Source organism: Oryctolagus cuniculus, chromosome 13 (genome assembly GCF_964237555.1).
Source record: "Oryctolagus cuniculus chromosome 13, mOryCun1.1, whole genome shotgun sequence".
Lineage (NCBI taxonomy): Eukaryota > Metazoa > Chordata > Mammalia > Lagomorpha > Leporidae > Oryctolagus > Oryctolagus cuniculus.
The window spans coordinates 44,564,547-44,582,577 of NC_091444.1; the positions used below are offsets into that span (position 1 = coordinate 44,564,547).

Below are 18,031 nucleotides of genomic sequence, written 5' to 3' on the forward strand. Positions count from 1 at the left end.
TAAACCGGGAAACAAGTTCAAACTACATCTGATTCGTAGCAAAGAGCATTTACAACCTTAATTTCTTTAGAAGGTAATGAGGCCACACAAGATTTTGGGGGATGGGGGACTGTTCTTCCTGTCATTCTGGGTTTCTCAGAAACTATTTTCACTGAAGTGTGACCAGAACTTCCAGCAGAGTGAATGAGTCTGAAATGAACAATGAGGACTGAGGCCCCTTGTGGGATGGAATTGTGCTCCTGGTAATGCCCCACTATGCCACTGCTGTAGGAAGCCTCTGGGGAGGTTAGAAACCCCTCTTCCTCCACGCAGCGATCTTGTATCTTGCTTGAGAATGGCATTTTTCCCTTGTAAATCTTACCTGAACAACAAGTTGCCATACACGTTTATTGCGCATGCATTTATGTTCAGCTCATGACAGTATAAATAATCTATTTATGAATTTATGTCATGATGCCAAAATAGAGGTACAGTGGGTCCCTGACTGTTATTCTGAAACCTCTATTCTCTATATTTTATAGCACATAGGTCCTAAAGCTTGGTGTTAGCCTGACTTCTGAGGGAGGGAGCATGGTAAAAAAGGGAGGCAGGCTGGCTTTGCTTCTTTGACATGAAACAAAATAATCTATCACACACAAATACCTGCAACTTGGAATAGAGTGATAAGAATTTGATGTTTACTTTTAAAAACCTGGAAGTATGCATGTCTTCATAAATAAACTTTTAAAAATAATTCCATTAGTATTAGGAAATTAATAATTTTAGCATCTTTCCTTCTTAAGCCTCTGTCTTATCTACAAGAAGCATTTGGACTCAGTCCACTGTATTTTGTGAATCTTCACTCCAGCTAATTAATTAACCAAGCTTTAAAATTTCATCATAAGGATTGTTACGATTCACACTGTTATTTATTCCAGTGGCTTTATTTCAAATGGTAGTTTCTCAGTTGGAGAAGCAGTTCAAAGTCATTTTGAGCTCAGTTAAACTCATTGCTTTATAGAGCTGTGATTACTTTCCTGTCCTAATTAAATGGTCAGATCTCTCTCTTGCATCTTGTTTGTAAAGTCACATGCAATAAAGAGCAGTATTGTATTATGACCAAGGAGTATGATTTGATTTTGGCTGACCAGTATTGTATATAATATTTATTATCTGCAGTTGGCTTATGACATAGGATATACTTTCCGTGGCATGTAATGGAAAGGGATTAGCAAATGAAAAGGTCACATGCTTTGTCTTTGAGAGAATGTTTCATTTGAAATAGAAACCTGACAAACATACCATGTGCCGGTTACTATAGAGCTGAAAAAGCCCGTTCCAGCTGTTTACACTTGGGATGTAAAATGGCAATTTGACATAGACTGGCAGTGTGATGTGAGCATCTGCGTAAAAAGGCTACATATGGAGCATGCCCAGTGCCAGAGAGTACGTCCTCCTCGCCCTGGAGATCTCTAAAGATAAGGCTTGAACTTTGCACTTGCAAATATCACTGCATACGTTGTGGGGCTTTTTTTCCCCCTAGTTTTTATGTTGTTTTTTTTTTAAGGCTCTTTTACAACTAATTTCCTTTAACAATCCAGGAGCAGGGAAGAGACTACTTAAGGTAATAAGATGCATTAAGTTCAGGACGAGTTGCTGCTCCTCTGTGAATGCACTTGAAGTGTGCTTTATTTTGAAAGCAATATAGAGCATTGGAGTGTGTGTATTTCTCCCTGTGATGGGAAAATAAGAATCTCCTCGGCTGGGAGTCCACGGGGGCAGAAAGTGAAAGCCCCGGAGGCAGAAAGAGCCGGAGAAGAGGGACTTGTCCAGAGCATGGATAGGAGAGGAGCTGGGGTTCTCCAGGGCTCAGCGCGCACTGAGAATCTGTGCCCAGGGCTGCAGCTGCGGACGACACAGGCGCTGTCTGGCTAATGAAGGCCACCTGGATCAGGCTTCTGAAAAGAGCCAAGGGAGGACGGCTGAAGAATTCTGATATCTGTGTAAGCGGAAAGGCTTTCATCTGGGGGAGGGGGGAGAACGTTTTCTTTGCTTTTCTGTTGTTAACAGAGAGTGCAGGCAGAGAGGGTGGTTTGACTGAGTTAATGTGATCATGACTGCGAGAGAGGGAACCAGGGAGATTCCTACCGTTTTTCTGAGCTCTTTTTCCTACATTGTGATTTATTGCTAGACGAGATATCCCAGGCAGGTGTTTTCTGTAGGCAGCGTTTATTAAATATCTATGGAAAGGTATTTAAAATATGTTGCTGAAAGATGGAGTGAGGATTCTGGTGTCTTACAGTTTCCTCGGAGAAGGTAGCAGGTGTATAAAAAGGTATGCGAGAATTCTTCACATTATTGTGGGAATCTTCTCAGGGTAGTGGCGTTTTGGAGAGTAGTTAAAGTTTATAACTCATTGGACTTTCTCCTTTTTATATATATATTTTGAGGCTGAATGTCTTTCTAGTTGTAAATACTTGCTCTAGCATGTAGATTGTTCTTGAAGCTATCCTTGAAACCCATCAGTGCCCTTCAGCTCTGCACTGCACCACCGAGCTGCTTTAATTATAATGGCCCTTGCTCTGGCTTCCAGAAGAGGTAGTTTTGGGAATGCAAGTCTTGGGAAGGAATGGTAACCTGGCACATACGACCACCCTAGGGAATGGTCTGCACACCAAAGCGTGATTTTGTAGATCGGTTGCTGCAAAATGGACTGTTTGTTCCTCTTCTCAGGAACATATAGCACAATGCAGGAAGCGAACTGCCCTGTGGATGGGACAGCCCTCCCAGGTTGACTCTGTTTTACAGTGCACCTTGTCCTCTGCAGGGTTCGGCAGACTCCTACACCAGCCGTCCATCCGATTCAGATGTGTCTCTGGAGGAGGACCGGGAGGCAGTGCGCAGAGAAGCTGAGCGACAGGCCCAGGCCCAGTTGGAAAAAGCAAAGGTAAAGCCATTTCTTTGCAAGTTGTGCTGTGCCTGTGATGGACAACCTGTAGAAGTTTCTCCTACAGCTTACGTTTGGTCTATGAAAGTATTGGATTTTGTGCTTTACAGGGGTGCGGGAAAATACAGCATCTTTCTTTCACTTGGTAGAAAAAATGAAATGTAGTATGTAAGAATCATCTTTATTTCTGTGCTGTTTTATAGTCTGACAAGCAACTTGTTTTCATTTAATTTAGACAACACAAAAGGATTCCCAAATGTGTGAAGGAAAACTGCATCTGATATTATAATTGTTTACTTCATTTTTTCCGGTAAACAATATCTCTGTTTACCAAAACAGCTTTCTCCAAGATAATGTGTGTTTTCCAAGAGTACAGTAGTCACTCCCCTGTATTATACTCTAGATGTTTTATAATAGTCTCTTCTTATATTTAAAAATGGGTTGTATTTTGCTTTCCAAAAATAAGGCAAAGGATTTTATTTTTTTAAAAAGTTTCTTTTCCCTTGGAGCACTCTGTTCTTCATCCCATCCCCGTGATGTGTGCATAGTATAGATGAGAGAAGGAAGATCCAACGTGAAACACACAGTTACAGAATGTATCTCAGGCTGTGTTGTATTTCACTGCTTGTTGTAATGATTTGAATTCCTTCTCCTGTGCAGTCATTTGAACAGCAGCTCTTTCTAAAGCTTAGGTTGTTGTCCAGGCTTTGGGTTCCTTGGTTTGTTTGATGCTCAGTAACTTCTGAGTGATAGTATTTTAACACAATTGTTGGTTCTCTTTCGAAAAAATTACTGCTTTGAAAAGAGTAAGTACTATGTTGATCTTGCTAGAAAAATCAGGGTGGCATTACAATGCCTCTGCCGGCTGCTTCATCTGTGAGATGAGTAAAATCTATGTGTGTTGCTATGGGAATCATGGCTTGAAGATTCTGGTTTGAATGCATGGGCAGCCCTTATGTAATATTCATAACCTCTAGCCCAGCTGCCATCGTGGTTCACTGAGGAACTGCCAGGAGACTGTGACTTCCAAACAGCATTATTTCTGTATATCCAAAACAATGCTCTCACCTCACCTGGCAGGGAAACCGTCTGTAGGTCTGACAGCCTTAACTGCAAGACGGCTTGTAGACAGCAGGAGCAGGGGCAGGAGGTGTGACAGTAGGAAGGGAAAAAGCAAGGTGTGGCCCAGTTGTCATCAACTGATGGGCTCTACCACAGTTAGTCCTTTACAGCATTAGGAGGCTGAAACGTGAGGGACAATAAAGAGTGAATGTATGACTAATAAAGTTAGTTGCCACTATAGGTTTGCATCATACTTAATAGATGTTACAATTAAGAATGTGAATTCTGCATTCTATATTTTGTACCTGGATGTAAAAAAAAAAAAAAAAAAGACTCAAGAAAAACAAATAACAGTTTGTATTCCAGAAATAAGATTGTTCTATTTGTAGCTAATTTATTCAAGTAATTTTCACACACCAAAATTAAACAGTTTCTCAGATTCATATCCCATCATCATATAATGCAATGTATTATAGCTTCATTTTTCCTAGTCTTTAGTTATCTAATTTGGAGCCTTTTTGTCCATAAATGGGTGCTATAAAGAAATGAGTTAAAGCTACACAGCTGCAGATGTTGGTTCTAAATCCAACTTGGTTCATCTTCCTTGGCCTACGGGCCTGAAAAGTTCATAGTTACAAAATGTGTGGAAGACAACAGAAAGAATTTAAGACAAAGGCAAAATAATGGAAGAACTGTTGCCTGTGCCTAATGAATACAGTTTATTTACATCCATTTTTCATCTTTAAAATCAGGTCATTACCTTCAATCTCCTATGTATTCAATGAGTCACACTAGAGTGAGAATTTGAATAGGTTCTGAAAGCAGAGAAGGAGTAGGGTTTAAGGTTATGTTAAAATTGTGATTTGGTTTGTCTGGTTTGTTACCTCCAATATCCTTGGAGAAAGAAGGCAGAAGAAGGATGGTGGATGGCTAGCTCTTGAGATTATTTTTATCCGATCCCATTGGTCAGTGTATCATCATGCCTTGTTGGGGCCCATTTGAAAATGAAGTCTTAAAAATACATGAATTTTGTTCATGAGGACTGCGCATCTGTTTTCAAAGGATCATATGTTTTCTACATTTGTTTTGTAAGCATCATAGCATCCCTCAAATAGAAAGGCTTCACAAGTCAGTGCGGTAACTCTCCCACACCAGATCCCAGGGGAAAATCTGCAGACACCTGCCATCGCCCCCTGCGGTGCACTCAGGTCCTGGTCGTGTATAAATATGAGCTACATTAGCCATTAATTGTCTTAATAATAGCTCTGCGAAATAAGGTAATTGGCAAGCAGTGAACGTGGAGACACTGCCTTTTGAAATTAAATGACCTACAAAAGGTTATGTAATGAGGCACTCTGCGCTGCCAGTAAAACCCAGTGCCCCTCACTGCCACTTTGTTGATGGCTTCTCTCACACTGGCAGACTCTGCAGTGAACAGATTGTATGTTAACTTTGAAGCAAACAAGTATCGATCATGGATGAAGCCTTGTTTTTTAACTGTATGTTTTCTTATCACACGCATGTGTTCTGATCTGGTTCAACTTTGGCCTACTTTGCAAATCTTCCTTCATTTAAATTGGTTCTCTCTGATATTGCTTTAAATACAAGCTATTTGCAAATTTACCTTATTTGTGCATTGATCATTTCATTAAAGACAATTTTATTGAGGCGTAATTCACCTGTTTGAATTTGTAGTTCAGTGGCTTTTAGTACATTGAGAGTTGTACAACCATCACTATAATCATTCTTAGAACAGTTTGATTGCCCTGAAAAGAAATCCCAAGCCCATTAGCAGTCATTCCGCATTCTCCTCAAATACCTTAACCTGGAAAATCACTATTCAACTTTCTGTCCCTGTAGATTTGTCTGTTCTGGATATTGCATATAAATGGACTCTTACAGTGGGTAGTTTTTTTTGTGTGTGTGTGACAGGCTACGTTCTCTTGCATAATGCTTTCAGTGTTCACCTCTGCTGTAGTATATGCCATTCTTCATATTATCAAGTGATATTCCATTATGTGTACAAGGGTACTTCAAAACAGTTAGTTCAGGTATGGGCATTTTGAATAGCTGTTACGACTCTCCTTGGGACACCCACCGTACCCTATCAGAGTGCCTGAGTTCGAGTCCTGTCTCTGCTCTTGATTCCAGCTTCCTGCTAATGTCTGGGAGGCAGTGCTGATGGCTCAGGTATTTGAGTCCCTGCCACCCATGTGGGAGACCCAGCTTGAGTTTCTGACTCCTGGCTTAAGCCAGGCTCAGCCTCAGTTGTTGCGGCCACTTTGGAAAAATGAACCAGTAAATGGGAGATTGATCTCTCTCCTTCTCTCCCTCTCTCTCTCTCTCCCTTTGTCTATCTGCTTTTCAAAAATACGTAAAAATTTTTGAAAAGATGTTTGTTTTGTTACGGAAACTTTGTTAAACCCGTGCACAGTACACATTTTTCCATGAACTTTCTGGAAACCCCCCATATAGACCACATGATTTATCAATTGGTGGACATTTGGGTTTCTCTTTCAGGTATTGTGAATAATACTGTTAGGAACATTCATGCAAAAGTTTTTACACGAGTCTGTATTTTCTACACACACACACACCCACACACACACGTACACACAACCCTAGGAGTGAAGTTGCTGGCTCATATGATCATCTTCTTTTAACTGACAGAAAATTTTCTTCTTCTATCCCTTACTCTTCAGAAATGATGCCTTCTGCCCTGGAGACAGAGACTCCGAGTTGGGAAATCTATGCATGTTTGGGTTTGGAGTAGAGATCAAGTAGATTCAGGGCATACCTGTTGGTTGAATGGATTAACCTTCAATTCTGAGTCCATTGTTCTTTCATCATTGTGTTAAATCATACTGGGCACTGTGGGTGTATAGGTGGGATTGCAAGGCCACAGCCACAAAGACAAACCAGGCATGTGTTTGGCCTGACTCAGCTTCTGTTGTTTGTTAAAGAGGAAAGCCATGGTAATAAAAGGTAGGCCAGAAGTACTCTTGGAGAATAGAGAGGTCTGTGAGCATCTGGAGACAAAGACTGTATCCTGCTGGCAGGCACAGGAAACCTTCCTGAGGAGCCAGTGATTTAACTCACAGGTAGACAGATGATGTTAAGCCCTTGGTGTAGAAAGTGTGGAGTGGAGAATGGGGAAGTGCCTGCCCCCTAGGCCCTGGGAGCACTCTGTATATAAAGTCTTGTCATAAGAAAATGTAGACCCTTCCAGAGAAAGGCTAAATGTTTTTTATCATGTTAGCTTGAAAATATATATTTACTCCATAGTTTAGAGGTGAGCATTTAGCCTCATGGTTCAGACACCAGTTAAGATACCCATTTCTCCCATCACAGTACCTGGGTTTGATTACCAGCCCTGCCTCCTTACTGCAGACCCTGGGAAGCAGTGGTAATGGCTGAAGTACTTGGGTTCTTGCCACCCATGTGAGAGACCTGGATTGAGTTCCTGGCTCCTGGATATAGCCCAGCCCAGCTCGATGATGGCTGTTTCAGGCATCTGGGGAGTGACCCACAGATGGAGTCTGTCTCTAGCTCCCTCTCTCCCTTTCTCATCTCCCTCTTTCCTCTTCTCCTCCCCCCTGTGCTCCTTCCCTCTTTCTGTCTCTCTGCCTCTCAAATAATAAAAAGTTTTAAATTTATAGATATATTAGTAGTTTAGCTGGGTATAGTATTCACAAATGGAAAACAGGAATGGGTGTTTAGCCTAGTGGTTAAAATGCCTCTACTTCCCATCAGAGTGCCTGGGTTTGATACCTGCCTCCAGCTTCCTGCCAATGGAGACCCAGAGAGGTAGTACCGATGACTCAGGGACTTGGGTTCCTGTCACTCATGTGGGAAACCTGGATTGCATCCCTGGCTCCTGGCTCCAACCTCAGCTCTGCCCCGGCAGTGCAGGTACTTAGGAAGGGAATCCACAATGAGAGAGCTAGTATTTGTATTCTTTCTTTCTCTTTCTGTCTCTGTCTCCTCACATCTCAACAAAAAGGAGGGAGAAAAAAAATTTTTCCTTCTAATTTGTAAAGTTATTACTTTGTGGTCTCCTAGCTTCCAGTACTGCTGGCATAATTGCTAATGGTCTTCTGAGTGTGATTTTTATTTTCAGCATTCTCTGTGATATTTGGAGAGTTATTCTTCCTTTCATGATTTGACATTTTGATGGAACGTTTATTGTGCTTGGCTTCTCCTACCTTCAGTTCTGGAAATCCTTTTTTTTTTCTTTGATAATTTTTTCCCTTGTTTTTTCCTCTTTTTCCTGGTTTTCTGGTTTGTCAGATGTGTGATTAGAAATCTCCTCTGTAATCATTTTTCTCTACGATCTCTCTATATTTTCTTAGTTTTTCTCAATTTATTTTCTAATCTACCCATTTAAGGTTGAAATCTCTTAATGTCCAAGAGCTAGAAAACTGGATAAATATGTTAGGTAAATAACTGGCTAATTGCTAGCAGCTTGGATACCTTTAGTCTTCAAATAAATATTAGCTTAGATTGCTTATTTCTACCCATAAAGAATCCAAGGTGTGTGGCCATCTCCTGGACCTGTGTTAGGCTTCTGCTCTGACTCACATCTGTGACTGGGTAGGCACGGTCACATACGCTGGTACTGCCACGCTTCCACTCACCTCAGGTGAAATTGACAGTAATAGTAATGACCACAGTAACACCAAAACGTGATGGCTGATCACTGTTCATTCTAGTCAGTTTACAAGATGTAAAGAAAAGCAAAGCTTTATATCTTTTTAGTAGTTGAAATAGTTTTGACCTGTCATGATTATACTGTGTATATATAGCACCAATGCCTATCACATTGGCAAAATCCTCCCTTATTCTCTATGTGAGAAATGAGGAAAGTTCTTTGATGTTTGCTGCGGAACACACCAATTTTAGCTTAGTGGCTTAAAGTCGCCATTTTTTTTAGGTTCCTCTTTCTTCCCATGCATTCTTGGTCTGCTGGCAGAGCAGCAGGGACTGGGCCATCGGGGATGACCTCGTGTGTCTGATTGATGGGCTGGCAGCTGCCAGCTTGGGCACTTTGTTCTCCTTGTTGGCACTCCTCCTCCAACAGGCTGGTTAGGGTTCCTACCCAGGCTGGCCTCAGGGTTCCATCGGAAGAGAACCAGCTCCAACAATCTGTAGTCGTGTCTTTCCTCCTCTTGTGTCACTTTTGCCAACAGCAAATCACAGGGCTGATTCCAGGGTCAGTGTGGAAGAAGAAATACCCAGCAGGTGTGTTCAGGTACAGCCACTCTGTACAAACCATGTGCTAGGCTCCTCCTGCCCCTTCCTGCCTCTTTGAAACAACACGTGTCTCCTTGCCTTTTAGGATAAACACCTCCACCATCCCTTCCACCCTCTGCTTGCCCCTTCCTTCTGCCGAAAACCTTGTTTCCCCAGACTCTGGGCTCTTTCCTTCCTTCTTCCCACCCCCTGACTATTTAATGCTTTGAAACTAATTTCTGTCTCTCTTTACTGATGGTATCTGCTGACTTTCCCGTCACTGGTTCCACTGACTCATTCTCCCAACTTTCCCCTGACTTCTCTGCAAGCCACAACCTTGTCAAGTTTGTCATACAGGTGCTGACTACAACACAGAGCCCCCAAGCAGTGCAGTGCTACTTCTGCATCCGTCTGGTTGCTCCTGCCCAGTCTCTTCTGCTTTAGCTTTCAGTTCCCCCACTGAAATGTGGAACATCCAGCAGAGGCTCATACCTCCACCATCTGGCATTTAGTGCCTTAGGCACGCCATTAGCTTTAACACGGAACTCTGCAGAGCCCCAAGGGATCTGTGGATTCCTCAGGCGCTGCTGCCGGGGCAGAGGAGTCCCCTGCAGGCTGTGGTTCTTCATCCCACTGGGATACAGCCAGAGCAGCTCTCTCTCCAGTTGTTTCATACGCTGAGACTTCTGAGCAAGCTTCCTTGGGATACAGACTTCCACCTGCATGGTGGGTTCTAAACCACTGCCTGGTTTGCCTTCACTATCTCACGTTTCTCAGTGCCGAAGCCAGCACAGGAGGTCTGTGCCTTTGGTTCTGACCTCTCTCCCTGATGTCCGTCTCTCAGGCCTTTCCCCTCATGGCATCTCTCGCAGTTCTGCCGCCCATCTGAAACGTGGCTCTCTATCTTTTCTTGCAAACCCTTCTTCTCTGCATTTTCTGTTTCTATTGCTGTTACCTCTGTCCTCCGGAGCTTGAAGCATTAGTCCAGGGATCAGCATTTTTTTTCTGCAAAGGGCCATATAGGGAATGTTTTAGGTGTTGTTGTGGGTCATGTGGTCTCGCTTACCTCAGGGACACATGGATGCAGATTCCACCTCTGCCGTGGACTGACTACTTGACCTTCTGAAAATTACCTGTGAGGTTTGATTTTGCTGTATGTGATAGAACATTAACCCCAGCTTCTTGTGGCTCTAGTGATACCTGAACAAGCTCCTCCATACAAAGCACAAGGTTCCTGGAACCACCTTCCTCTGCCCTAGGCCCGCTGTGATAGGCATAGGCAACTGGAACTCTCAGTAACTACTGTCAAAGGAGTCCAGTGTCTAACATGGGGGTCTGTATTTAGCATTAAGATACCAGTGTCTTTGTTCTCTTTAGTGATATATGAAGGTACTTCAAAAGGTTCATGGAAAATAAAATTTAAAGATATGTCTATTTTGGTGTAAAGCAATTTGAAATCCATTCATAGTTTATTTTTAATAATGCACATATACCATGAACTTTTTTACATTTCATTTAAAATATTTGAGAGGCAGAGGGACAGATAGAGAGAGAGGCAGGGTCCCATCTGCTGGTTCACTTGCCTACATCCAGGATGAGACTGAAGCTGGGAGCCAGGAACTCAATCCAGGTCTTCGGAGTGAGTGACAGGAGTCCAAGTAATTGAGCTATCACCACTGCATTAGCTGGAAACTGAAGTCAGGATCCGGGACTTGAACCCAGGCACTGTGATTGGGGCTGCGGGTTTCTTAACTGATGTCTTAAACAGCTAGGTGAAGCACCGGCCCTCACTGAACTTTATGAAGACTCCTTTTGCAGTCACCAAATGCTATTTCATATTATCATTAGCTTGTTAGCTGTACTCGCCTCTATTCAGGGCTTGGCACTGTGTGCCTGCCGAGCTGAATCAGGTAGGCTGGCACTCACTCTGGCCACGGCAACTCAGACTGCATTGGCTTGCAGGCTGCCACCAGCACGCAAGCCCTGGGGAGTGAAGACGTGCACTGTACTGGGTCGCACTGCTACAGATCCCTGCCTCGGTTTTCAAGGAACTGGCTGCTTCCTCACTTTTCTCATAGGCTCAACACCTGAATATTTGGGATATAAAATTGTAGATTGTTCTTTGTTTCTTTATCATTCTGGTTTTTTTTTTTTTTTGGCAGTCTATGAATGAGTAAATTTTAAGCTTCTTATGAGTGGGGGAAAAAAAAACACACCTGCTTATAAAAGAACATGATACTCTTAGCAGACTCTTGGTTTTTATTAATGGAAGTTCTAGAGGATTCACATTTACCCACATCTGAAACTCTTGGTTAAGAACCTTATAAGAATTGTTAGCATAATACAGACTTCTGGCTGTTTCTAAACCGTAAGTGGCTTGGGGAAGGATTATTATAAACTTTGTGGTTCAAGCCTTTATTTTTTTTCTTTTAAAGAGCTGTAACCGAATATCTTTGTCGTATCTTTGTAAACAGCTATAAACACACAGCCAAATATGAACAAGAAACGACATAAAGACCTTGCTACAGAGCTTAAAAATCTCTCTCTATATATATATGTCTAGCTCTTTCACTCTCCCTCATCTTCTGAGCTTTTGTTCTACCAGCAGATAAGTTACACATGTTGAAACTGTGGTAAGGTAGAATTTATTCAAATTAGCACACGTCTGCACCGAGTTAGGAGTTAGAGGAGAGGCGATCAAAGCTGTTCTGTGTGGTTTCACCCTTAACATGATGGTGATGCCAGAAATGCATGTCACCGAGTGGTAGGTGTTAGACTAGCAGCACTGGGAGCCAAATGCCGAGAGCGTGGCTCCATCCCACGGGGTGGGACGGGTTCACTTGAGGAGGCCAGTTTGCATTACAGATGCCTCCACTGGCCTGTGAATGTCCTCTGTGGGCAGAACCTTTGCCAGCCAGCAATGTGGCTAAGGTCAACAGGATGATTACTAATTGAAGGGCCCAGTTACTTGTAACTTCTAATTCTGTTTTACACCTCACTTAGTCTTCAATTTACCCTAAAATAACCACACTGAGGTATTTTTTACTCACATTTTAAAAAACATTTATTTGTTTATTTGAAAGGCAGAGCTACAGAAAGAGAGGTCTTCCATTCGCTAGGTCACTCCCCAAGTGGCTGCAATGGCTGGAGCTGGGCTGATCCGAAGCCAGGGGCCAGGAACTCCTTGGACTCCCAAGCTGGGTCAGCGGCCCAAGGACTTGAACCATCTTCCAATGATCTTTGAGTCCATCAGTTCCCATGGTAATCTCATCTAAAACACACCCAGAAATCATGGGCTGTCCAGGCACCCCATGGTACAGTCAGATTCAATCATAAAATTAGCCGTTATAGTCTGCTAATTTTTTACAAGTATTCTAACTGTTCTCTGTATAGAATTTAGTTTGACATGCCATCTGAGTTTGACCTTATCTATAAGGATTTGCATTCTAGGAAAAGAATTTTTTGTTTTAAAACATAGCATGTTTATACTTAAGAATGATACTTTAAATTTCTCCTTGGCCGGCGCCGCAGCTCACTAGGCTAATCCTCCGCCTTGCGGCGCCAGCACACCGGGTTCTAGTCCCGGTCGGGGCGCCGGATTCTGTCCCGGCTGCCCCTCTTCCAGGCCAGCTCTCTTCTGTGGCCCGGGAGTGCAGTGGAGGATGGCCCAAGTACTTGGGCCCTGCACCCCATGGGAGACCAGGATAAGTACCTGGCTCCTGGCTTCGGATCAGCGCGGTGTGCCAGCCTCAGCACGCCGGCCGCAGTGGCCATTGGAGGGTGAACCAACGGCAAAGGAAGACCTTTCTCCCTGTCTCTCTCTCACTATCCACTCTGCCTGTCAAAAAAAAAAAAAAAAATTTCTCTTAAGTATCCTAGGAACCAACAGTGACCAAATATGAACCATTTGTTTTTAATATTATACTTTCAGTAAATGTCTTGGTAAACTATGAGATTAAGAGCGAGCATTTGGCACTCCTCTTGGAATGCCTGCCTCCCATATCGGCATGCCTGCTTCCAGTTCCAGCTCCACTTTAGATTTCAGCTTCCTGCTGATGCATACCCTGAGAGGCAGCAAGCGATGACCCACATACTTAGGTTCCTGCCACCCATATGGGAGACCCAGGTTGAGTTCATGGCTCCTGGCTTAAGCCTGGCCTAGCCCAGGCTGTTGTGAGTATTTAGGGCAGTGAAACAGTAGATGTAAGGTCTCTCTCAACCGTGTCTGTGTCTCTGGCTCACTAGCTCGTTCTCTGCCTTTTAACTAAATAATTGAAAAATACATAAAAACATGAAATGCTTCTTAATAAGAGAGTTTGAGTGGTATTTCTCCTAAAACTTCATATTTATGTAAAATATATCAGTATTACTAAAGCCCATCAACCCTTCTTAACTCTGGTCCAAGAGGAAAAAAATACCACAGATCCTTTTTCATATTATCCCTTGAAATATTTTTTTATATTTTTCTGAAATATGACACTGTTTCCTTGGCTGAAATATGTTAATTGTAATATCGCCACCATGGCACCCTTTCTTGAAGGATTCTTTTTAAAACGTTGGTTAGCTTTTCTGGATCATGAATGCCTTTGAGTATATCATAAAACATGGGACTTCCCTAGAGAAGTAGTCACTGTCCATCCACACAGCATGGCTCCTACTTTCAAGGTCATCCCAGCCTTCTGGAACTAACATGTGTATCCTCAAAGTATAAGGACATCTCACAGGGCCAGAGCTGCAGCATAGCACCGGCATCCCACATGAGCACTGATTCAAGTCCCGGCTGCTCCACTTGCTGTCTAGCTTCCCGCTAATACACCTGGGAAAGCAGCAAAAGATGGCACAAGTGCTTGGGCCCCTGTACCCACATGGGAGACCCAGATATAGCTCCTGATTCCTGGCTTTGGATTAGCCCAGCTCTGGCCATTGTGGCCATTTCGGGAGTGAACCAGCAGATGGAAGAGCTCTCTGTCTCTCTCCCTCCCTCCCTCCCTCTCTCTCTCTCTCTCTGCCTTTCAAGTAAATGAGTAAGTGTTTTTTTTTAAAAATTAAATGTATATAAGAAAAGAACCTCTGGGAAATAGTCCCTGCCTTCCTCCACTTAGAGAGGCTGGTGTTTGAAGAGCTATTAGACATGGTCCTATGCCTGTAGAGACTTTTCCTTTGCTCTTAGTTACTGAAAGATTACCACATAAATTTTTACAGTTTGGGTTTTAGCTATAATGTTTAGTCTAGTGTGGAATCAGAGGTTGGGCAAATATACAGTTCTCTAAATACTTTCTTGTGCTATGGCTATTAAGTGTGTTCTGTTTTAAACAGTTGTCAGTGATTACCGATTTGAGTGTTTTAAGAGTTTTCAGTCATCTGTATGAAAGTGAACAAACTGGAAGAGCCTTTTCAGTTTAGCAGAGAGTAGATGCTAATCTCTGCTGTGGTTTGGCTTGGCTGCCTACCTATTTGGTTTATTAGTCTCTGAGCTTCTCAGTTGATCTGTCTTGTGTTAACTCTTATAAAATGTAATCTCCTTATTTATTCTGGTTTATTTTGGTCTTGATTATCTGTCCAATGTAGGTAACTAGGACATCGGTTCCCTGTGTAGAAAGAATCCTGCCTGTAGGTTACAGAAGGGTAAGGCTATCTGATGCTTGACAATGCTTTTGCCCTGCATTACATAGAAGCCTTTCCCAGTGTTCTGGTTTTGTGGAAAACTAAGTGAAATAGCAAAGTTTGCAATGGCAGGACTTTAGGACTTTGCCTGCCCAGGGGTTTGAGAGCCCCTTGAGAGGTGGCCTGTCCCTCAGCAGCTGTGTGCTCTGGTCTAGCATGCTCTGTTTTTCTCCTCACTTGTCATCTTCCCCACCCCAGAAACGTGTCCAGGCTTCTCTTACAGCCCTTCCCATACCATACTGAGTGGTTGGTTCTCTGGGCAAGCAAATCAAACTTGAGCAGCTTTGCTTGTGAGTTGTCCTGTTTATGCTCCCAGTTGAATTCCTCTCCAGAGGCCTATCCGAATGAATGACATAATCTGTGTGATGGGAATGTATGGGTGCAAACCCAAGTTTTCAGCTGTAATGACATTTTCCCACCTTTTCTTGTCTTCCCTGTTTGATGCGATCATGTCTTAACCTCCACACTGCTCGTAGCCTGGGAGTGAAATCAGGATGGTTAACTGTGTCACCCTCTGTCCCCGAGGTTGTGAGTGATATGGAGCGTGACTCTGGGTTGCCAAGTGTGTCCTTTAGTGACAGATAGTTCCTGAGTAACTTTTCGTGGGGGTGACAGAAGTCTTACCAGGCATCTGGTAGGATGCAGTCTACCAGTGTCCCCCAGCCCAGCACTCGGGTGCATGGGAGACACAGTAGGCCCACATTTGAACAGAGTTGATCTCTGCCAGGGGAGAGAACTGCCCCTGTGCACAGCTCTATTCCTGCCTAACAGGCAGAGGTCCACCCCAGCCCTGTTTCTGAGGAGCTGTTCTGTTACATAAAGATGAAATTATAAAGAAATTAGGGTAGCTGTCAAGTAGAATTGAAGTCTATATATAAAATTCACATTGTGTGTCTGCCACAAACAAATGTCCTGAATTCTGGGTCTATGTGAAGTTTGATGTTTGTCATTTTTGGTATATTTAGTGAAGAAAGTGGAATACTCAGAGCACAGGTATAAGGCATAAAAATATCTCATGTGCAGCCACGTGGAGACTGTGGGGCTTTTCAGTTTGCTTTCCTTCCTGACTCTTTGAGGTCTTCTCTGTGTCTTTGATGTCCTGCAGCCTCACTGATCTGTCAAGGTGCCTATTTCTTTTTTGGTTGGCTTTGGATTCTTGTGCCTCCTGAATCTGGAAAATTCTCAACCCTTGTGTCTCAGAAGTTGAAAAGTAAATTAATGAGTCAGTTAATTCAGCATGGTTAGCTATTCTTCACTGGAATGCTTGTCCAAGTGTCAAGCCAACCACATTGCCAAAATTGAGAGGTACATTATTGGAGCTTTGTTTTAAATTATTTCATATAAATTTTGGTGTGATCCTCTATCTATTTTACCCTCAAAGTCATGTATCACATATAATGTTTAATTCAATGACAGACTGTCTATTTTTGATAGTGGTCCCATAGATTATAATGGAGCTGAGAAATTCCAGTCACCTAATGGTGTCATAACTATCGATATTACAGGGGTGGGGAACCATTTCTGCCAGGGACCATTTGAGTATTTATTTATTTATTTATTTTTGACAGGCAGAGTGGACAGTGAGAGAGAGAGAGACAGAGACAAAGGTCTTCCTTTGCCGTTGGTTCACCCTCCAATGGCCGCCGCGGCCGGAGTGCTGCAGCTGGCGCACTGTGCCTATCCAAAGGCAGGAGCCAGGTGCTTCTCCTGGTCTCCCATGGGGTGCAGGGCCCAAGCACTTGGGCCATCCTCCACTGCACTCCCTGGCCACAGCAGAGAGCTGGCCTGGAAGAGGGGCAACCGGGACAGAATCCGGCGCCCCGACCGGGACTAGAACCCGGTGTGCCGGTGCCGCAAGGCGGAGGATTAGCCTAGTGAGCCGCGGCGTCGGCCTCCATTTGAGTATTTATAACAACATTTGTGGGCCTTATAAAATTGTTAACTTAAATATCAGCCTGCTACAGATTTATTGAATTTTGAGTCCCACCTGTGGTGGTTGCCGTGGCAGAGCCAGACCACATGATTTCGTGGGCTTTCGACAGTCCACAAGCCAGATGCCCCCCACTCCTGCTCTGTGGGCTCAGTAGCCCTGTTTTCTTCCTTTGGAGGCTCTGTGTTGACAGTGGCAGCATTGCAAAATAGAATCTTTACTGACATCCCAGTGCTTAGAGAAACTACCCACAGTGGGGAGTGTTACATCAGGGTCTTCCAAAAGTTCATGGAAAATGTGTATTTTGAGACACCTAGGCACTTCAAGATTTTTTTCCACCAAAAATAAGCTAATATATTTTTTAAAAATTTAATTATTTGTTTGAAAGGCAGAGTGATGGGGGGAGATAAAGAAGAGGAGAGAGAGGTCGTTCATCTGCTGGTTCACTCTCCAGATGGCCACAGCAGGCAGGGCTGCACCAGGATGAACCTCCATCTCAGTTTCCCATGTGGAGGGCAGGGGGCCAAGCACTTGAGCCATCTTCCACTGCTTTTCCAGGCACATTAGCAGGAAGCTAGATCAGAAGCAGAGCAGCTTGTACTCAAAGTGGTGCTCTAATATTGGATACATGTATTGCAAGTGACGGTTTAACCCACTGTACCACAACCTAGACCCAACTCATCTTCTAATTCTATTTTTCTACCAACTTTCTGAAGTATCTTTGTACATAAAAAAATAAACCTTCAGTGTAGTAGACCAATGTAATATTACTTGTCCTGATAGAAATGTCAACTTAAAACTTACAGGCAAATTATTTAAATGCCACATTATATAAATTTATACCAATTTTAGAAATATCCCTCTTTCCAAACTCTTACTCATATTTCATATTTAAAAAAATTGCAAACGTTCCCCCAGTCTTGTGGACATTAGAAGATATAATAAATCATCTAATCCCCTTTCAGAGGAAATTCGTCCAACTTGTTGAAAATAATACTTTTTTTGAATCCTAGAGTTTATCATAGCATCCAGTATTTACAATTGTGAGGTCATATTTCTTTTTTTGTAAACTTCAATTGGTTTATTCAATAGAATCTTTTTTTATAAAACTTTTATTTAATAAATATAAATTTTGAAAGTACAACTTTTGGATTAGAGCTGTTTTTCCCTCCATAACCACCATCCCACCTGCAAACCACCCCATCTCCTACTCCCTC

General features: G+C 42.9%; 1 protein-coding gene across 18 annotated transcripts in view; it reads left to right on the forward strand.

The window, feature by feature from the left end:
• Positions 1-18,031, forward strand: part of CACNB2 (calcium voltage-gated channel auxiliary subunit beta 2) — a 510,382-nt gene that overhangs the window by 377,564 nt on the left and 114,787 nt on the right. For 16 of the 18 annotated variants that reach the window (XM_051820340.2, XM_051820339.2, XM_051820342.2 and 13 more), the window contains 1 exon segment: positions 2,807-2,926. In XM_051820340.2, the coding sequence (XP_051676300.1) occupies positions 2,807-2,926 (120 nt within the window). 18 annotated transcript variants of the gene reach the window in all.